This window comes from Puma concolor, chromosome D1, assembly GCF_028749965.1.
Source record: "Puma concolor isolate L17-30 chromosome D1, mPumCon1.1.hap2, whole genome shotgun sequence".
Taxonomy (NCBI): Eukaryota; Metazoa; Chordata; class Mammalia; order Carnivora; family Felidae; genus Puma; species Puma concolor.
In genome coordinates, this window is record NC_141676.1 from 38,166,273 (window position 1) to 38,182,518 (window position 16,246).

Sequence of the window (16,246 nt, forward strand, 5' to 3'; positions counted from 1 at the left end):
CCCATTTTATAGCTCATATTTACTACTAAACAATAGGTACAATATCACTTCTTGCCCAAAAGGAATTGGAAAGTCTACCAGATGACAGGATTGTGAGACCAATACTCTCTGTGGAGAGAGTTGGTGTCTTAGACTTCTCTTAAATCCTGATAAAATCTGAGTTAGTGCTGGACACACAAAAAGTATGTAGTTAATTATTGAGTTACTAAAGCCACAAACCTCTCAAGAGAATTCCTACCTCTTCACTTCTCCACACATTAAACAAATACGTGTATTTTCCGGGATAGCCCACGAACTTCCCTTTAAAGAAAGCTACGTAGAAGCAGGACGAGTAAAAATTTACAAACTGAAACAGGAACATTTTCAAGGTAAGACTGCTCTCATATTCCTGGTAAGTTCGAGGAATTTCTGTTAAGTAATAAAACACCAAGGTTAAATTATGTGCCTTCCTGTTTCTCTTTTAATTCTGTATTCCCTGGTTCAAGTCATATTATTAGTCACATTATTCAGATAACCTGTTGAAATGTGACCCACTCTTCATTCTAACAGACCAATATCAAGATTTATGGTCGGCTTTCTTTTTTTTTTTTTTTTTAACGTTTATTTATTTTTGAGACCAAGAGAGACAGAGCATGAATGGGGAAGGGTCAGAGAGAGAAGGAGACACAGAATCTGAAGCAGGCTCCAGGCTCTGAGCTGTCAACACAGAGCCCAACACAGGGCTCGAACTCATGGACCGTGAGATCATGACCTGGGCTGAAGTCAGACACTTAACCGACTGAGCCACCCAGGCACCCCTTGTGTTCAGCTTTCTATCAGAGACTTTGTATTAATCTAATCACTGGAGAAGCCTAGGAAGCTGTCATTACTTTATTTAGATGGGTAAAATACTTGCCTGGAATCACACAGTCAGAATATGGCATTTAAACCCTTATCAGAATGGCGAGCATAAGCCCCCTTATATATCATATATCCTGAATTCCAAAGATAAATATATATATATATATATATATATATATATATATATATATATATATATATAATTCCCTTCACACCACAGAGAAGCATCAGTAGGTGTAAAAGAGTCAGGGAGCATGTTTTTCTGAGCTGATTATCTCCCAACAGGATGAGCTGTTCCAGCCAAATTGATGACAGCTTCAATAATACTGAAATAGTAACACATATTATTCTAAAGACACAGATAATTCCTCTGCATTGCTAAAAAATCTCTAATATGAACACAAGTAATTTTTCTCACTGAAAACTGATTTTTTAGATGCTTTGTTTTTAAGTGCTATCTGCTAGATATTTTGTTGTTGTTATTAGCAGAAAAAAAGCAGTAAAATTGAAAAAGAACTACAAATTTGAGGATAGCATTTAATTAAAGTTGCTTCCTAGTGCATACTCCGGTGCTCGGTGAATACTGTGCTCTTTCTGGTTACTGTTGCACACAGTGATGGTGTCCTGACTTAGAGGAGGGAGCTGAGTGCACAGGGGAAAAGCTGAGGTCTGGAGAGGGGTCTCCGATCTCATTTCCAACTTGCTGGGGGGCAAGACCAGAAAAAAATGTGCTCTGCACTCCTCTTCTGGACTAAATCTCCATTTCACCTGTGACGCCTTTACCATCCCTCATGGTTGTGGGAGAACTTTTAATCATTTAAAAGGAGAATAATCCAGGATCTAAGACACGGCAACTGAAAAGAAAAGCACTACGTGTAAGATTTACTCAGGAAAAGCCGACTGTTCTGTTTTTCCTACAATGGTTTTCAAAATCAAATACCTTCTAAAAACCATACACAGGAAATAAAAATAACCCGTGTCTTGAGGAAAGTGAGGATTTTACTTAAAATTCAACTAGCCCCCTGAAGGGAGGATTAAGACAAAAATACTCAAAAAAGATCTACAGAGTCCTAATTCTTCTGTCTAGTTCTTTTTCTTGCTTTCACTACGATGGGCCTAAATATGACTGTTGGGGGTTCTGAGTACCAGCCTATGCATCTACCCATAGAACAAAATTGCTTTAGAACTTGAAGAACTGCCTTAAATATGAACACCCCAGGGGATGATCCACAGTGGATATATACCACTGGTGGGAATACTTTTTCAGTGTTACACAGATGATCTGGCCAGCTTACCCATTTTTGTAATCCACGCAGATATCTTTTCATAAAAGAAATTCAAGATCAAGATGACGATAAAGTTTAAGCAGGATCCACTGAGTGATGTAGTTATCTGGGGAGTGAGGAAACTTTTGACATGCTTAAAGGATGCTTCACTTTCCATAAAGCTAGCAAATGTAGCAAAGACTGACAGGCGGTACACAATCACAGCTACCATACAGGCAATGACAAGAGCCATCTGGAAATGGGAAAGAAGGAATCGGTCACTGGGTCTCTGCATCTCTGCAATGTGTACACATCTGAAACATAACTAGTCTCTTCATCGCGTCATGTTAAGGTTAGTGCCTCTGACACGGAAAGCAGACCAAGCCAGGCTCTCTCACGACAGGTGGCAGTAAAAGAACACTGCCAAGGAGAAAGGGCTGGAGATAAGACAGGATCTACAGTAGCAGCAGTTGGGGGAGCCTAAAACAGAAAAGTAGCCATTGCTCATCTTTTAGGCCCATCCTCTACCAAGCACTAGAAAACTATCCGGAAGACAAAATCCTGCCCGCGGCCTTACTTATTCTTAAATGATTCTTGAGTTAAAAATGTCTTGTTTTGTTTTGTTTTTGCTTTTTTTTTTTTTTTTAAAGATTATAAGAAAAAACAAAGATGCCAGGGGCTATTTGTACAAGGCTCACAAAGCCTAAAATACATCTGGCCCCTTGACAGAAAACATTTGCCAACCTCTGCTCCAAACAGGTGGTGTGAAAACCATGTGCTTTCCCAAGAAGAACACAGTTACAGATTCTATTTCATTACCCCTCAGAGTGTTGCCATCAGTGGTCTGATATGCCTGGTCACTGAGATATTTGTATAGATTCTGCATAAATTTTAAACACTTCCCATATTGGAAAAACAGAAAGATGTAGGGATGCCTTTATCTCAATGATCGGAAAACTTGATTCTGAAAATTGAGGGACTGAATCAAGTTGAATGAGTACTAGAAATAAAGGTTAGAACAATCTTTCTGAGACCATATTCTATTTTATTTCTTAAGTAGTGCCCTGAATTGATTATTGCCCCCTCCATTTACTCTATCATTTCTCCTCAGTGACTGTTATATCATCTAAGAAAACATACATTTAAAACAGAAAAATCAATTCCTTTAACTAGAAATGTTAAAATATTATGGGATAATATGCACTGGTAAGGTTAAACTATAGTCTACAGCTGCTAATTATTTATATTTCAACAATGCTAAACTCTCAGGGGGTAACATTTCTTCTTTTCCTAAAGTTAAAGGCCAACTATAAGAGGGCACAGATTTGGAGAGTGGAGGGCAGGAAATAAATTGTGATGATGGAGGAATGAATCTATTAGTTCAAAAGCATGGAGAAAACCTGACTCCCTCACAATGGGATATGCTAATTAAATTTTTCAAACAGAAGTAATACTTTCTTCTATTTATTTCAGCAAGAAAATAAATTTCAATAGCATATGCTTTTTGTTTGCATTTTGTGTAGCTATTTTAAGTGGAGATAAAGATAAATTAATGATTAAAACCAAAACACTAACCAAAGAGTCTGCAGACTATAAGTTTTTTATACTGTTGAGGTTTCAAGTTATCACCTAATTAATGAAGTGCTAGGAGAGGGGGAAGGACAGTTTCTGAGATGAAGCCTCGCTGTCTCCCCCCAGCTCTTTTCCCAAGGTTCAATTATTCCCAAGGTTCAATTATGGCACCTCCACATAGATGACACTTTATTTTATATAGAAGCTGTATTCGAGACAAAAGGACTGGGGACGAGGAGGAAGGAGAGGGACTCAAGAGTCACTGCAGATGAAACTGCTAGGATAATCTTCCTACGACTGCACGTCAATGACATGAGAGCAGTTGTAAAAGAATGCTCACCCATAACGTCACCGTAGCTCCTGATAAAAAGTACCATGGAAGGCGACTATATAGAGGCATATAAGGTTCCATCTCCTGCAATTTAGAAGAAATCACAGCATTATCAAAATCTACCCACAAAGTTGGGACTCCAAAAAGCAGTCAAAACCACAAAACCCAGTGAAAGTAGAAACCTTCCCCAGAGAATCCGCTACAGCTCATGGGAAGCTACATTCTAGCATTGGTTCCTTCCCTTTAAGTAGAAGCCTTCTACTACTCTTAGTTGACAGATTTTATACATAATATGAGCCACAATGGATACACACTATTTCCTCAGTGTTGAAATGGAGTGATATTAGGCCTGACAAGTCTGAGGGCTGCTGTTTAATTTGAAATGCTTTAATGATATTACAGTTTTATTCTAACTGAATTCAATCAAACTGCATCGCTCCATAATTGCTATGTATAATATTAAACAGGGTGCCTTCTTTACCCTTAACAGGATTCTGTTTTTCCACACAGTTCAAGGGCCCAGTCTTTTCTACCTTCATGTTTTTAAGTTATTAATGGAAGATATTAATTATATCAGCTGAAAATTCTCTCCTATATCAAGAGGTAGTTAGATCTTATCCAAAAAAAATACTGCCATGTAGTAAAAGAATAGCTGTCAGCAGAAATCTAAATTTTGTAATCCTATCTAAAGGATAGGATTTTTAGGGAGGATTTTTACATCTTGAGGATTTTTAAGGAAGACTGAATGCAAACAGAACTCAACAGGCAAAATAGCCCTCCAAGTGCTCTACTGAAACCCCGGATGTGTGTGCATGTGTGCATGTAGGTGACTATGTACATGTGTGTGCATGTGTGTCTGATACGTTTGCGTCTGTGTATGCATATTTGTTTGTGCCCATGTGTGTGTCCATGCATACAAATATGTGTTCCCAGTACAGACTCAAATGTGAGGGTTCTGGTTGTACTTAACCACTGAAGCACTGCAAGTGAGTAAAAAATCCCTTGATTTCAAAACCATTAAAGTGGGTGATTCACAGTGGATCAATCCACACTATTTTTCAGCTGGTTTCAAATGTAAATAAACATTCAGTACATATTGTTTTTATGTCAGTAATTTTAGGCCTGCTTTTAGTTTTTTTACACCATGAAATAGGAACAGATACACTTCATGTCATCAGGACAATGTCTCTTTTAATATATTTTCTTAATGTCATACAGCCATCCAAGTTGTTAATGTATTTTCTGAGGTGTTTTTCCCCTTTGCTCATTTACTGAATTTTTTGCAATGTCTCAATAAAAGTTAATAAGTGTTTTGTGAATGCCTAAACTGTGAAAATAATTTTGAGTATTATACCACAAGAATAGTGTCCTGAACAAAGTAGGAAAATCTACTTTTCTGGTTGTGTTAGAGACATATTGTGTTTTGGGATTGTGTTAGAGACATATTCTATTCACCTTTAACAGCATCAAGCAACGCAGTGATTATAGATTATGGAAAGGTAGGGACGCTAAGAATATGCAGCTAGGAGTCTGGTCTTTGAAGGCAAAATACCTTCTATTTTCCCATTAAAAAAAAAAAAAAAGAATTACCAAGAAGTCAAATTACTCAGTCAGCAACATACAGGTGATTTTCCAGTTAAGGATCCCCAAATCTAGACTTTACTGCCCAAACACTACTGCAATGATCTTCCCATTATGATAAATTGAAAAGGACTAGATGAATAAAATGTGGTCTAATAAAACAATCACTCATAAGTCCACTATCTTATTACAATACTATTTAAATTTTTGCATATTAACTTAGTATCATATCCATGTGTATATATATACCATATATATACACATATACATACATACATGTATGTACATGTATATGTATACATGTATATGTACACACACATATATATATACATATACATATATATATATATGCCCACACAGCAGACACATTATTTTCCATTTTCCTTTTATATCATTTATTACAAACCCATGCTATTTCATGACACGATGCCTCGTATTTGCTGCAAAATAATCTAGTTGCAGGGAGGAGCAAGTGTAAACGAATCAAGATTGTCCACGAATTAATATGAATTGAAGCTGGGTGATGGGTCCATCCTGGGGTTCATTACGCTTGTCTATCTACCTTTTTTTTTTGTATATATTTGAAATACATATTAGAAACAACTAAAGAAGTTTATAAGATTTATATGTTGGAGAATATTTTAAAGGCAAATTAAAATATGCGTAATTATTTGGGAGGCATGTCCATTGAGATACGCTGCCCATTTCAGTTTCCTAATCTACCTTAGTTACTGCATTTATTTTCCTGTGTTTACACATAGCTTCAAATTCAGGTCTCAGCTGAAGCTGCTGCTGTTCCTCTTCAAAGTCCACCAGGTCCCACTCATATTCCATTCTGGCTTGTCGCTGTTTCCAAAACTCCAAAAACAATGTGACTGTAGGCAAAGAAATGTATATGAACAAATATAATCAAGAGATGGGGAAATCAAGTGAATAAAAAAAGAACCCGGTGCTTTTCTCTACTTTAAAAAACCATTTTGGTTGAATGATGGCTCTCTGTCACTACTCTAATGACAAAATTATAGAATTACAAATGTTGTCTTAATACTATGTAGAAACACTGAAACAACTCCTATATAAAAATTCAAGTTAATTTCTTAGCAATCCCTGCAAGGAAGAAAAAAATTCAGGCACATTACTCTCTCTTCATTCAGATAATCTGAAAGAATGTTTAAACTTAACCTTTTATTAACACCTAGATTTTGTTTGCATGCTTTTTACTGAAATCATTCAATGTACATATGTATGTATAATTTTAATAAACTTTCAATTGAAGCATAACATATTTACAGAAAAGTACATAAAACACAACTGTACAATTTAAAGAATTTTCACAAAATAAACACTCTCGTGGAATCAGCAACTGTATCAAAAAGTAGAACATGACCAGCACCCCAGAAACACTCCCTTATGAATTTCTAAGACGTAAGTGTAATATCCTGGCTTCTAATATTATAGGATAGTCTGGCCTGTCTTTGAACTTTACATAAATCGTGTCATACACCATACACAGGTAGTTTTTGTGTTAGGTTTTGTTTTGGTTCAACTTTGCTTGTAAACTCAACCTATATTGCTGTGTGCAGCAAAAGTTCACTTATTTTCATTGCTACATAGTATTGCATTATGTGATAAATCACAATTTTGTTTATTATTGGGTTCATGGACATTTGTGCTACCACCAGGTTTTTTTGCCATTATAGCATTGCTGTGAATATTCTTGCACGTGTCTTTTGGTGGGCATATATCTAAGAATGGAATACTAACACAATATTGACTTATAATTTTATCACCTGTGAAAAATTCAAATTTTAATGTTTCATCTGACTCATTCTCTACCTTTTAAATAATTATAAGGAATTATGAATTCTATCTGTACATTTTTACAGTCTTAATTATATCCTCCCTTAAGTATCCTTATAGTCATCTAACTGATCTCTCTGCTTCCGATATCCCTTTTTTTCAATATAAATATATCCCCTGACTACTAAAGAGTTTTATTTGTTTATTTGCTCATGTATACATCCATTTATGTATTTTTTCCTCATTTTTAAAAAAAAATTATTTTATCGTAAGAACACTTAACCTGCTTAACAAATTTTAAGTCTACAATACCTTTATGTTGACTATGGGCACAGTGTCATACAGCAGATTTCTAGGGCTTTTTTATCTTACTTAACAGAGACTATATGTCCATTGATTAGTTACTCCCCTTTTCCCTCACCTCCCTTAACTCCCAACAACCTCCATTCCACTCTCTAATTCCATAAATTTGACTATTTTATTTATTTCATGTAAATGGGATCATTAAAGATGTCTCTGTATGTCACTGGTATGTTACACTGACCATAATGTCTTCAAGGTTCATCCATGTTGTCACATATTGCAGAATTCCCTTCTTTTCAAGGGTGAATTGTATATCATATGTATATATCAACAGTGTGTGTGTGTGTGTGTGTCTGTGTGTGTGTGTGTGTGTGTGTATGGTGTACATATATACCACAGTTTCTTTGTCTATCCATCAATGGACAATTAGGTAGTTTCTACATCTTGCTTATTATGGCTAGTGCTGCAATAAACATAGGAGTGCCAACATCTCAAGATTCTGATTTCAATGATGTGGAATAAATACTCATAAAGTGATATTGCTGGATCATATAGTAGTTCTGTTTTTAGTTTTTTTTGAGGAATTTCCATACTGTTTTCCAGCTGCACCATTTAGCATTCCCACTAACAATGTACAAAAATTCATTAGAATTCTCCACATCCTCACCAGCTCTTGTCTTTTGTTGTTTTGGTATTAGCCATCCTGACAGGTGTAAGATGATATCTCATTGTGGTTTTGATTTACATTTCCCTAGTAACTAGTTACACTAAGAATGTTTTTCATATACCTGTTGGCCATTTATATATATTCTTTGAAGAATGTCTATTTGAGTCCTTTGTCCATTTTTTAATAAGGTTATTAGGGTTTTCTTTTTGTTTTGTTTTGTTTTGTTTTTTTTTTTTTGCTATTGAGTTGCAGGAGTTCCTTATGTATTTTGGACATTAACCACTTAGCAGATAAATGATTTGCAAATATTTTCTGCCGTTCCAGGGGTTGTCTTTTCACTCTGCTGTTTTCTGTGCTGCAAGAAACTTTTTAGCTGATGTAGTCAAACTTGTTTTTGGTTTTTGTTCCCTGAGCTTTGATGTTATGCCCAGGAAATCAATGCCAAGACCAATGTAATGAAGTTTTCCCTTATATTTTCTTCTAGGAGTTTTATATAGTTTCAGGTTCTACATTTAAGATTTTACACAATGCTGAGGTGATTGAGTATAGGATAAAGACTCAATTTCACTCTTTTGCATGTGGATGTCCAGATTTCTCAGCACCATTTGTTGAAGAGATTATTCCTTCCCCATTGTGTATTCTTGGAACTCTTGTTGAAGATTAGTTAACGATATATGTTGATTTCTGAACTTTATTCTGTTCCACTGGTCTGTATATCTGTCTTTATGCCAGTGCCATACTGATTTGATTATTGTTGCTTTGCAATATATTTTGAAATCAAGAAGTCTGATGTCTCCAGCTTTGTTCTTCCTCAAGATTTACCTGGCTATTTCAAGACTTTTGTGATCCCAGGGGCACCTGGGTGGCTCAGTCAGGCAAGCATCTGACTCTTTAATTTCAGCAGGTCGGTCAAGCATCTGACTCTTAATTTTTGCTCAGGTCATGATCTCACAGTTCATGGGATCCATGGGATCCAGCGCCATCCTGTGCTGCATGCTGACAATACAGAGCCCAACTGTGATTGTCTCTCTCCCTCTGTCTCTGCCCCTCCTCTGTTCTCCCCCTCTTTCCTTCAAAATAAATAAATAGAAACTTCTTTAAAAATTAAAAAAGGGGGGGGGTGGCTCCTGGGTGGCTCAGTTGGATAAGTGTCTGACTTTGGCTTAGGTCATGATCTCGTGGTTCATGAGTTCAAGCCCCACGTCAGGCTCTGTGCTGACAGCTAAGAGCCTGGACCCTGCTTTGGATTCTGTGTCTCCCCCCCCTCTCTGTTCCTCCCCCAGTTGCTCTCTCTCTCTCTCTCAAAAATAAATACAGATTAAAAAAATTAAAAAAAAGACTTTTGTCATTTCATGTGAATTTTTTCAGTTGTTTTTCCTATTTCTGGTAAAAAAAAAAATGCCACTGGGACTTTGATAGAGATCATATTGAATATTTAGGTCACTTTGGGTAGTATAGAAAAATTAATAATATTAAGTCTTCCAATCCATTAGGATGGGATGGCTTAATATATTATTCCTCCAGGGGCACCTGGGTGGCTCATTCAGTTAGGCATCTGACTTTGGCTCAGGTCATGATCTCATGGTTTATGGGTTCAAGCCCCATGTTGGCCTCTGTGCTGACAGCTGAAAGCCTGGAGCCTGCTTCGGATTCTGTGTCTCCCTCTCTCTCTGCTCCTCCCCCACTCACACTCTGTCTCTCTCTTTCTCTCAAAAATAAATAAACATTAAAAAAATTTATATTGTTCTTCCAAATATTTAGAAGTATACTATTGCTTGCGTTGCATTGATTTCAGTGTCCATGGGTTAGTTACATAACACCAGTCCCCCCAACATGACACAAATTTCAGGTACCACAGTGTATTAACTATGAACTGTTGCATAAAGTACATATTTTGCTGTTAGTTCCTCAAACCACAAATCACTATATAAATAGCAGACGTGTATCATGATTAGTGACTGATCACATCACTTTAAATGCCGCTGGTGTTTGAACACTGCATATTTGTTAGTCAATTAATGCGCAGACAGCAAAGCATGTCTTTGTGTTTCCTCCTTGCCTTCCACGTGGCATTTTACAAAAATGGGTATTAAAAAATAGAACTGATGAACAAAGATGTAAGTACATCAAACAAATGGAAAATGAAAACAAAACATAAATGGAATTATGGAAGAATAGAAGACTGAGAATACTGACATTGTTGCCATTTGAAAGACTCTGTACATATACAACCAGAGGAACTTAGCAAAGGCAAATCTGCTGACATAAACAAAGAAAGCAGTTGTGAGGAAGAGGGATGTCCCATAGGAAACGGTGTTGGCAAAAACTTCAGCTTAAAGGAACTCTCGGTGATAGTTCATTACAATGAAAACACAGAGGGTAAGTTAATGCTCACACCAGAATGTTCTCTCCTTGGGATACCTTTGCCACCTGTTTTCCCTTTCAAAATCCTATTTTAAAAAATCCAAATCTGGGGCGCCTGGGTGGCACAGTCGGTTGAGCGTCTGACTTCAGCCAGGTCACGATCTCGCGGTCCGTGAGTTCGAGCCCCGCGTCAGGCTCTGGGCTGATGGCTCAGAGCCTGGAGCCTGTTTCCGATTCTGTGTCTCCCTCTCTCTCTGCCCCTCCCCCGTTCATGCTCTGTCTTTCTCTGTCCCAAAAATAAATAAACGTTTGAAAAAAAAAAATCCAAATCAAATTGCAGGTCTTCTATAAAAGTTATCTCAATTCCTCTAGTCAAGAAGTAATTCCTTCCTCCTCTGTACTTCTTCAGCACTTAAAATTTAATGACAGTATGTATTAGATTCTGGCCCAATTAGATTGTGACCTTCTTAAAAACGTTATATTTCACTCATTATTTATTCATTTTTAAATTTAATATTAACTGAAATTCATGAGGCAGAAAATTTTATTCATTTATTCATTTCTTTACTCATGTATTTGGTAGATACACTGCTACTAGGAGAAAAAAGTTTTAAGAGCACAGTATAATTAAGCAGTCTTTTAATATTCCAATGCTTTCCTGAAGGGGATCTACTTGTATACTTAAAAGCTGCTTCCTGAAGGTCTGGCTTCCAATTAGCCTGAACCAGGTGCTAACTCAGATCCTCCCCTTTGGGACACTGACAGTTCTTAGCATACTCCCAAATACTGGGAGCCACCAAGAACATAGAAGGCGGTGGGGACAATCATAGAGGTTTGAGAAACAGTTCACACTGGATTCATCAAAAAGATTCATCTCCTATGCCAGATCACACAGTCATTACTGGGAGAGGTAGCTAATTTATCTAATGTGCAGAAATCAATACAGAGAGACAAAGTAAATGAAGAAACACAGGAATATGTTCCAAACAACAGCAACTAAACAAAAAACAAATACATAAATAAGCCTCAGTAACTGACCTTAATGAAAATAAGATAAATGATTTACCTCATAAAAAGTTCAAAATCAGGGCACCTGGGTGGTTCAGTAAGTTAAGGATCTGACTTCAGCTCAGGTCATGATCTCACAGCTCGTGGGTTCAAGCCCTGCATTGGGCTCTGTGCCAACAGCTCAGAGCCTGTAGTGTGCTTCAGATTCTGTGTCTCCCTGTCTCTCTCTGCCCCTACCCCTCTTGTGCGCGCGCGTGCTCTCTCTCTCTCTCTCTCTCTCTCTCTCAAAAATAAAACATTAAAAAAAATTTTTTTAGGGGTGTCTGGGTGGCTCAGTTGGTTAAACATCTGACTTTGGCTCAGGTCATGATCTCACAGTTTGTGGGTTCTAGCCCCATGTCAGGCTCTGTGCTGACAGCTCAGAGCCTGGAGCCTGTTTCAGATTCTGTGTTTCCCTCTCTCTCTGCCCCTCCCCTGTTCACGCTCTGTTTCTGTCTCAAGAATAAATAAACATTAAAATTTTTTTTTCTCATTCTCTCTCTCTCTCAAATAAATTAAAACATTAAAAAACATTTTTTAAGTTCAAAATAATAGTCATAAAGACATTTACCAAGGGCAGAAGAATGTTGCATGACCAAAGTGAGAATGTACTAGGAGACAGAAAACATACAAAAGTAATAAACACAAATCAGAGAGCTGAAGAATACAATACTGCACTAAAAATTTCAATGGAGATATTCCACAGCAGATTAGATCAAGTGAAGAAAGATAAGCAAAACTGAAGACACAGTATTGTACTTCATTTAGAGGAGCAAAAAGATGAAAGAGTGAGGTTAGCTTAAGGGACTATGAGACAATATGAAGCTGACCAACATTCACATTAATAGGCTCGCCAAAGAAGAAAACAGTAAGAAAGGGGCAGAAAACTTACGCAAAGATATAGTGGTTGAAAACTTCCCTTACATGGGGAGAAAAATATATCAAATCTGAGAAGCCCAAAGTGTCCCAAAGGAGTCCTAAAAGACTCACACTAAGACACATTATAATTAAATTCTCAAAAGTTATATACAAAAAGAGAATCTTACATGCAGCAACAGAAAAACAACTTGTTACGTACAAGGGACAGCCTCATAAGACTATCAGCAGATTTTCACAGCAGAAACTTTTCCAGGCCAGGGGGACTGGCATGGGACAGTCAAAGTACTGAAGGACAAAAACTGCCAACCACGAACATTCTATCTGACAAGCTGCCTTTCAGAACTGAAGAACAGATAGTTTTCCAGAATACAAAAGTTAAAGGAGTTCATCACCACTAGGATGGTCTGTCTGGCCTTATAAGAAGTATTAAAGAGACTTCTTTGATATAAAATAAAAGGATGCTAGTTAGCAACATGCAAACATGTGAAAATATAGATGTCACTAGTTAAGGTAAACATACAGTTAAATTCAGAATACTCTAATGTTGTAATGGTAATGGCTAAATCATTTATAAAATTAGTATGAGGGTTAAAAGACAAAAGGAGTAAAAATAACTATACAATAACTGGTTAATAGATAAACAAGATAAAAAGATGTAAATTGTGACATCAGAAGCATAAAGCATGGAGGGGAGAGTAAAAATATAGAACCTTAGTATGTATCTGAAGTTAATTCGTCTTAGCTTACCAGAGACTATAAGATGTTTTATAGAAGCCTCATTGTACTCACAAAGCAAAACTTATAATAGATACACAGACGATAAAAAGAAAGGAATATAAACATATGTTAGAAAAAATTATCAGGAGGACAAGACAGGAAGAAAGAAACAAAGAAATTATAAAATAGCCAGAAAAAAATTAACAAAATGACAAAAGGAAGTCTACACCTAACAATTATTACTTTAATGTAAATAAGCTAAGTTCTCTAATCAAAAATCTTGGAGTGGCTGAATGAATAAAAAACAAGACCCAACTGTCTGTGAATTGCAGGAGCCTCACTACAGCTTTAAGGACACACATACTGAAAATGAAAGGATGAAAAAATATATGGAAACCAAAAGAAAGCAAGGTTAGTTACATCAGAAAAAAACAGACTTTAGACAAAGGCTGTAATATGGGGCAAAGAAAATCATTACATAATGATAAAGAGGTCAATCAAGCAACAGGATATAATACTTGTAAATATTTCTGCATCTAACAGCAGAACACATAAAGAAATAATATGAATATTAATAGATTTGAAGACAGAAACAGACAGCAATATAATAATAGTAGGGAGGGGTGCCTCGGTGGCTCAGTCGGTTAAGTGTCTGACTTCAGCTCAGGCCTTGACTCAATGGTTCATGGGTTCAAGCCCTGCATCAGGCTCCGTGGTGACAGCTCAGAGCTTGGAGCCTGCTTTGAATTCTGTGTCTCCGTCTCTCTCTGCCCCTCTCTCGCTCATGCTCTGTCTCCATCTCTGTCTCTATCTCTCAAAGATAAATAATCATGAAAAAAAAATTAAAAAATAATAGCAGGGAAATTCAATAGCCCCACTTTCAACAATGAATAGATTATTCAGACAAAAATCAATAAGGAATCATTCAACTTAAATTACATGTTAGACAAGATAGATTTAACAGAGGCCTACAGCACTTTCCACCCAACAGTGGCAGAATACACATTATTCTCAAGTGTGCATGGAATGTTCCCTAGGAAAGATCAAATGTTAGATCAATGCTTCTGAACAAGCAATGTCTCAAAACGAAATCAAAAGAGAAACAAAAATATCTGGAAACAAATGAAAATAGAAATATGACATATAAAAACTTATGGGCTGCAGCAACAGAAGTTCTAGGAGGCAAGTTCATAGTAGTAAATGCATGTATTAAGTAAGACATAAGAGAAACCTTAAATAAACAAATTAAATTTAGACTACCTGGAATGAGAAAAAAAAGAACAAAGTAAGCACAAAGCTAGTAGAAAGAAGGAAGTAACAAAGATCAGAGTGCAAATAAATAAAAGAGAGACTAACAAGACAATACAAAAGGTCAATGAAACTAATAGCTGTTTTTCTTCTTCAAAAGATAAACAAATTACATAAGCCTTTAGCTAGACTTACCAAGAAAAAAGAGAGAGGACCCAAATAAATAAAATTAGAAATGAAAGAGAACACATGACAACTGATACCACAGAAATACAAATAATCATAAAAGACTACTATTAACAAGTATTCGCCAACAAATTGGGAAAGCTAGAAGAAAAAATAAATTCCTATAAACACACAACATACTGAGGCTGAATCGTGAAGAAATAGAAATTCTGAACAAATGACTAGTAAAGATCTTGAATCAGTAATCAAACACCTCCCCACAAAGAGAAATCCAGGAGAAGATGACTTCACTCATGCATTCTACTAAACATTTAAATAATTAATGTCAACCTTTCTCAAACTCTTGCCAAAATTATAAGAGAAGGGAAGATTTTCAAACTCATCTTAGGAAGCAGCATTTCTGTGATACTGAAGCCAGGCAAGAAAATTACAAGAAAAGAAATTACAGGCAAATGTCCGTGATGAACACAGATGCAAAAAACCTGAATAAAATAGCAGCAAATCAAATTCAACAATACATTAAAAGGTTCATACACCATGACAAAGTAAAATTCATTCCAGGGATAAAAGGATGGTTCTATATGCACAATCAATGCAGTATATTACATTAATAACAAAAATGATAAAAAAAAAAAAACTTATGATCATCTCACCTGATACAGCAAAAGCACTTGACAGAATTCTTGATAAAAATTCTCAACAACATGAGTATGGAGGGAATGTACCTCAATATAATAAGAGTCATATGGGACAAGCCCACAGCTAATACCATTCTCAGTGGTGAAAAGCTGAAAGCTTTTCCTGTATGATTAGTAACAAGACAAGGATGCCCATTCTTGCCACTTTTTTTCAAAGATTACTGAAAGTCCTAGCCAGAGCAAACAGCCAAGAAAAAGAAATAAGTGGCATACAATTTGGAAAGGAAAAAAATAAAACTGTCTCTATTTGCAGATGGTATTAAATTATGTATAGAAAGTCCTAAAGATTCCACCAAAAACAGAATAAAGGAATTCAGTAAAGTTTGAGGATAAAACTTAATATACAAAAATTAGTTGTTTCTATACACTAACCACATACTATCAGAAAGAAAAATAAAGAAAACAATCCCATTTCTAATGGAATCAAAAGGAATAAAATATCTAGTAATAAATAGAACTCAGGAAGTGAAAGATATGTACACTGAATACTACAAGATATTGATAAACTCAAGATGACACAAATAAATGGAAAGATATTCCATGCTTACGGACTACAAGAATCATATTGTAAAAATGTCCATACTACCCAAGCAATCTTCAGATTCAATGCAATCCCTATCAAAATTCCAATGACATTTTTCAGGGAAATAGAACAAACAATACTAAAATTTGTATGGAACCACAAAAGACCTGGAATAGGCAGAGCAGTCTTCAGAAAGAAGAACAAAGCAGTAGGCATCACACTTCC

The 16,246-nt window shown here is 36.2% G+C and overlaps 1 protein-coding gene across 5 annotated transcripts in view; it reads right to left on the bottom strand.

Annotated features, from left to right (window-relative positions):
* ANO5 (anoctamin 5) overlaps positions 1 to 16,246 on the bottom strand; it is a 96,552-nt gene that overhangs the window by 22,401 nt on the left and 57,905 nt on the right. For all 5 annotated transcript variants that reach the window (XM_086677810.1, XM_086677809.1, XM_086677812.1 and 2 more), the window contains 4 exons: positions 6,313 to 6,464; positions 4,018 to 4,092; positions 2,136 to 2,358; positions 239 to 408 (listed from right to left, as the gene is read on the bottom strand). In XM_086677810.1, coding sequence (XP_086533936.1) covers positions 239 to 408; positions 2,136 to 2,358; positions 4,018 to 4,092; positions 6,313 to 6,464 — 620 coding nt within the window. The remainder of the gene's footprint in view (positions 1 to 238; positions 409 to 2,135; positions 2,359 to 4,017; positions 4,093 to 6,312; positions 6,465 to 16,246) is intronic.